The 6,000-nt window shown below is 34.2% G+C and overlaps 1 protein-coding gene across 1 annotated transcript; it reads right to left on the reverse strand.

Moving 5' to 3' along the window:
- Positions 1–4,409: 4,409 nt before the first annotated feature.
- On the reverse strand, positions 4,410–5,469 carry LOC136214330 (actin-depolymerizing factor-like). The gene is made up of 3 exons (XM_066002871.1): positions 5,388–5,469; positions 4,809–5,074; positions 4,410–4,709 (listed from the first exon to the last, which is right to left on the reverse strand). The coding sequence occupies exons 1-3, from the start codon at positions 5,388–5,390 to the stop codon at positions 4,559–4,561; spliced, it is 420 nt and encodes a 139-aa protein (XP_065858943.1). The 5' UTR covers positions 5,391–5,469; the 3' UTR covers positions 4,410–4,558.
- Between the last annotated feature and the right edge of the window lie 531 nt (positions 5,470–6,000).

Below are 6,000 nucleotides of genomic sequence, written 5' to 3' on the forward strand. Positions count from 1 at the left end.
GTTAAGCAAACGACAAAGGAACTTTAGAAATCTCTAGACTATAAACATAAATCAGAGGATGTAGGTGGTAATAAATTCTTAGTTGGACAATTCTTGAATTATAATACGATAGATTCTAAGAAAATTGTAAGCCATGTGCAAGAATTACAACTCATTATCCATGAAATACATGTCGAGCGTATGGTAATTAGTGAATCTTTCCAAGTGACTGCAATAATAGAAAAATTACCACCTGGATGGAAAGACTTCAAAACTTACCTTATGCATAAATAAAAAGAAATGACTGTTGAGGAGTTGATTGTCAAACTCCGAATTGAGGAAGACAATAGAGGCACTTAGAAGAAAGTCTCAAACGTAGCCAGTCAATATGTGGCTAGAGCAAATATAATGGAGGTCAAGAAAAACTCTAAGAAGGTAAAACAACCTCAACATGGGACCAAATGGGGTCCTAAGAGTGGTATTTCAAAGAAGAGAAAGTTGAATGGAAAATGCTACAATTGTAACAAGATGGACCACAAGTCATGTGATTGCAGACTACAAAGTAGCAAAGACTGTAGTTAGATCTGAGGCATGCTCCTCCATTGTTTGGCTTTTGACAATCATGTCATCTATATAAATCTCCATTTTTTTTTATCTCCAATGACGTCTTTAACTTTTTCATTCACAAATCATTGTTAAGTAGCTCCAACATTTTTTATAACAAAATGCATGACATTGTAACAATAAGTACCTTCATGAGTGGCATAACTCGGTTTGATATGATCTCCTGAATTCATCGATATCTGATGACATCCTACACCAGTCTCCAATTATAAGTAAATAGCATAACATACAGTAGAGTCAATTAGCATGCCTATACATGGGAGGGGTAGGAATCTCTAGGACAAGCTTTATTAAGATTCGTAAAATATAGACACAACCTCCATTTGCCATTAGCCTTTTTTACAAGCACCACATTTGCAATCCATTTAGGATAATACACCTATTTGATATGGCCACAATCCTTTAATTTTCTAATTTTAGCTTGAATGATCTTTTGCCTCTCTGCTCCATGGTTACACTTATTTTGAAGAACTGAAGTAGCTTTCGAATCGACATTAAGTGAATGCATCATAACTGTAGGAAAATCCCATTTGATATCATTCGGACACCATGCAAAGACATCGATGTTTTCTTTTAACATACCAATGACCGATTCTATAGGCTCTTTTGGTATTTCTATCGATTTTTTAACAGATTTCCTTCGACTGGCCATACTATTTCCAAAGCTCCTACTAGTTAGGCTCTCTCATTCTCCTTTTCCACATGGTCTTGCGCTGGCTTCATACTCAATGAGGCAACATATATCTCATGGGTGATTCCCATGGGAAACTTCTTGGTGGGAATTTTCCATGCTACATGATGGATAGAGAGAGATTCAGTAGATTCAGATAAAAAAAATAAATTAAAACCATCTTCTTCCTATTTTGACTCTGCAAGCTTCAACAGCAGCCATGTCGTCTTCTTTTCCTGCGATTTTTGGGGGGCAAAATCAAAAAAATCTAAATCTTATACCTAGGATTTTATAGATTCCTAGATCTCAGTGGGGGCAAGTGCCCTTATTACCCCCACTATAGATCTGCCCTGTCCCCAAATATCAATCATTGATATAATCAATGTTATCAGGCTCGGACCGGCCCGGTCGGTCCGACCGGGAACTGGCGAGGAAGCCGGTCCGAGCCTGTGCGGTTTTTTGAATGTGCAAAAAACCGAAGAGATCCGGGTTTGGACCGGGACCCGGGATGAATTTTGGGCTGGGCGGGATTTTTTCTATTTTTTAGGCTGTTTGGAAAAAATTGGGGCGGGATGAATTTTGGGCTGGGCTGAATGAAAAAAATTAAAAATTGTTTGTTTTATGCAATGAATTAATGGGCTAAGAGAGCTCATTTCGGTGCGGCATTCGCGTCGCCCACGTCGTGCGGGTGCGCCACTAATCCGATGGTGGAACGACTGCACCCCCCTGCGCGTGAGAGAGCCTTACCCTTAGTAATTACTTAAAGGCTTGTGAAGACCATTTACTTATAAACTAGTTAACATTCTTATTTTTTTCCTATGTGGGATAATAATGCTTAGTTTATTATAAAGCATTTCAAGTAGTTCACTTTAAGCGTTAATTTCTCATTCATCACTTGTCCGTTTTGAGTTTATAATATACCGTTAAAAAATCGCATGTCATAGAATACATTTACATATTTCAAGTTATTCTAAATTCTATTTATCCGTTATATATTTAAGTCTTAAGTTGATAAAAAATAACAAATCAAAAGTTGTTTATAATTTGTTTTGGATATATATATAATTTATAAAAATAATTTTAAATTAATTATATATATTTAATATATATAAATATTATTTATTTATTTATTACGTCATCCGGTTCGACCAATCCGAGCCATCCGGTCCGGTTCTGATAACACTGGATATCATTAGTCCACGTTATTACATTGGAAATATATTTTACTGAAATATTTCATATAAGTTTTCTTATTAGAGTCTAGAAATATATATTTCTAATCAATATAGGGTTCAATAAAACTAATATGATTAAAATAGAAGAAGATTAATAATAATAATCATGAGTGTTTTGTATTCTCTTTATTCTCTAAATAGTAGATATGAAAGTATTCTATTAGAATGGAGAAGTTGTTGGTGATTGTTGCCGTCTACTTTCACCATAATTTTTAGTCATATTTTCACCCATTGTGTGTGTTTTTCAATTATCTTAGTAGTAATTTTTACTAAATTTCACTTCGTTTCACAACTTCACACACTATCACGTGTTTTTAATTTAATTCATAAGTTTTCTAGTATATTTCTTACACTCTCACACACCCCCACAAGTTGACAATATGTTCTAGTGAGTTACAGGACGAAAACAGGGGCGCATTCCGAGTAAAAACGATAAAATGGTGAAAATTGACATTTTGTATATGTCTCGGTGAGACCTAGCTGAAAAAGAAATGGAACAAGAGTTCCAGGGGTTGGTCTCGGTGAGACCTCCCCAATTTCGCAAATATGAGTTGCAAACAAATGGGACAGATTTGGGCCTACATGTATCGGTCTCGGTGAGACCTGTAATCTTCAGCAACTTGCAAGTAGACTGCTCCTTTTCTCAATGCTCACTCATGCCCTTACTCAATGGACTTCTCAAGGACATTAAATGAATAAATTGGTGTTTTTGGAAGCTTTCAATCATCAAAATCAGATTATCATTTAGATTGGAGCAACAATTAGCCTATAAATAGATGGGATGTTTGAGGATAATGGACACAATTTTTCATTTCTATTATAGCCAAGCTTTGGGCAATTGTCAATTACTCTTGTTTTAGTCGATTTATGTAGTTTTTAAGTACAATTTCTAGTTTCAAAATCATTTCCTTTTGGTTTTGTAAGTTGATTTCATGATTAAGTAAAAGTTAGTTCATCTTTCATTTTCCATCTTCTACTTTCAATGAGTTTCACTTTATTTCAAGTATTATTTCTCCAATGACCATTCACTAATTCTTCCCTATTAGGGATGAGGGGAATCTTTCTAATGTTTTGAGTCAAGCTAGAAGTCTATTAGGTAAACACCCGAAAAGAATTTGTAGTAAAGAACTAAGAACGTAAGCTTAATCCACATTTCAGTTAATCGCTTTTTACTCACCATAGTATCAAGAGATTAATAGAAAACTACATTCTTAGACTCGATAGCAAATCGATGTGGTTTCTAGCACTTCATTGCTAGGATTTCTCATTGAACTTAAAGCTTCTTGTCAAGTAAATAGGAGTGAAGAATAAGAACGAGGTGGTCTAAGGTCTTAGCACCGAGTTTCTTTTAGAAATCACCATCTTTAAAATCACGAGTTTTCCTTCGGTGTTTTATCTCAATAGATTTCATTCGACTCAAACTTAGGAAGTGAACCCGATTCCCTAGTGTTTTAACAACAAAATTTTCCGTCGTTATTCACAACCAACCATTTTAATTCAATCTTTTAGACTTCAAAACATGTGGATAGTTAATGCTTGTGCGGAATCCCTGTGGGATCGATCTTTATACGAAAGTATTTGATACGATAGAGTGCACTTGCTCTAAAAAGCACGTATACATTTTATACACATCAGTGATCATAGTTATTTCAAAGAAAATTCAAGTAACATTAGAAAAACTAACAGCACTATTAATAATATGATATAGTATATGAAAAAATAACATGACCAATATTTTCTGAAAATAAAAATTTATGTAATAAACATATGATAATACAAGAGAAAAAAGAACAAATCAATGTATTGTTTCTATAAAAATAAACCCACAATCAATCCCTCTCTAATCTCCCCTTTGAGGAAATAAAAGCCAACCGTAAACCAAATTAATTTGGTGTAATTTTTATAAATAGAAATTAGAATACAATAATAGTACAATCAATTGGAATTTTGTTTTTTTTAAGTATTAGCAACTAATTAATTAAAGAGGCCCCTCCTTCAACCTCTCAAGACATTAAAATAAAATAATTTAGAAGAGTCTAAAATAAAAAAATCAAAAGGCTCTGCTTTTGACAATGTCCAAAGTGATCTCACTTGAGTCTGTGGCTTGCAATTCAACTTGAACTCCATTTAGCACCCTCCTGAATCTGTCCTTTGAACTTGCATACAACATCTTGCTCCTCACCTTTGCTGTTGCTGGAGACCTGCAATTAGATTAACATCAGCAAACATGAACATGTGAACTAAACCGACGCGGTATTCTGTGTTGTGAAATAATCTTAATGTGATGATAATAAATTTACCAGGCGACGAAGATAATTTTGCTCTTAGGAACATTTTCGTTAGTAGTGAAATCAAAATCGAAGACAGCATATCGACACTCATTTGCAGGCAAACTGGCAGTGAAGTCATCGAAAGAACCTTTAGGTTGTCCAAGTTTTTCCACTACTACTTGTTGAACTCCATCTTCTATCTTGAACACAATGTACCTGTAACTTCTCTTCGCTTTTAAATCCATGAATTTCAGTGTACACTCATCATGTACTGCCATTCCAGATGATGCATTTGCCTGCACATAAAAAAAAATAAAATCACGTTTGTAAGAAAAATATGGGATTCAGAATCACCAACGGAATATCCGTCGCTAATTCTGTCTATCGCTGATTTTGTCACGAATTAAGTAAACAAAATGATCGACGAAATTTCGTCGTAAATATAAGTTTTTCGGTATTTTCTTCTGAAATCGATAAATATGTTTATTAGCTATAAAATTAAGCTAGAATTTTATATTATAGAAGCAATATGGAATCATTTTCTACGATGAAAATAAAATTAATCTTCTCCGGTCGCATAAAATATATTAGGAATGGTAGGGTATGTACCATTTTGCCAGCAAAGGAAGGAGGGGACCCTGTGAAAACTGAGAAAAGGGAAGAATATTGGAGAAATGGAGGAGGGTAAGGATGTCTGATGAAGATGGCATCAATAAATAAGAAATCGGAGCTCCCACTTTTCAGGGGAAATGTGTGGTCGGCGGCTTCCTCGGATTATGGACAAATTTCTCACTTTGGTTTTCCTCCTTTAAATTCTTGTTTTCCTAATTATATCCATTGGTGCTGTTCTAGCCAAGTACAGTTTTTTTTTAATTCTATTTTTGGTCGTGGAAATGTCAAAGTCTTTCTATATTTGTTATTTTTTTAGGATATGTTTGCATGCATATTTCGGATTTTGAGTCAGCTTTCTAAATTTAGAAAGAAAAAAAATAGAAACCATATATATATTTTTTTGATCAAATGGTGGGGAAACCCCAAAAAAACCCTAAATGCTAACTAAACGGGGAAGAAATCCCCAAAGAATCATAAAATAGAATATCCTAGATGCCTACAGGCGGTACAATTGGAATTAAATTTGTATTTGGCAGTAAGTTTAGGAAATTATAATCATTGTGAGGATGTACTTTTCTTGCTAGAGTATTTTACATCTTAAATTTTAAAA

Source organism: Euphorbia lathyris, chromosome 1 (genome assembly GCF_963576675.1).
Source record: "Euphorbia lathyris chromosome 1, ddEupLath1.1, whole genome shotgun sequence".
NCBI lineage: Eukaryota > Viridiplantae > Streptophyta > Magnoliopsida > Malpighiales > Euphorbiaceae > Euphorbia > Euphorbia lathyris.

Coding starts and splice junctions, on each gene's coding strand:
- LOC136214330 (XM_066002871.1), bottom strand. Junction 4,710..4,808: donor AAAATTATCTTCGTCGCCTG/GTAAATTTATTA, acceptor ATCTAATTGCAG/GTCTCCAGCAACAGCAAAGG.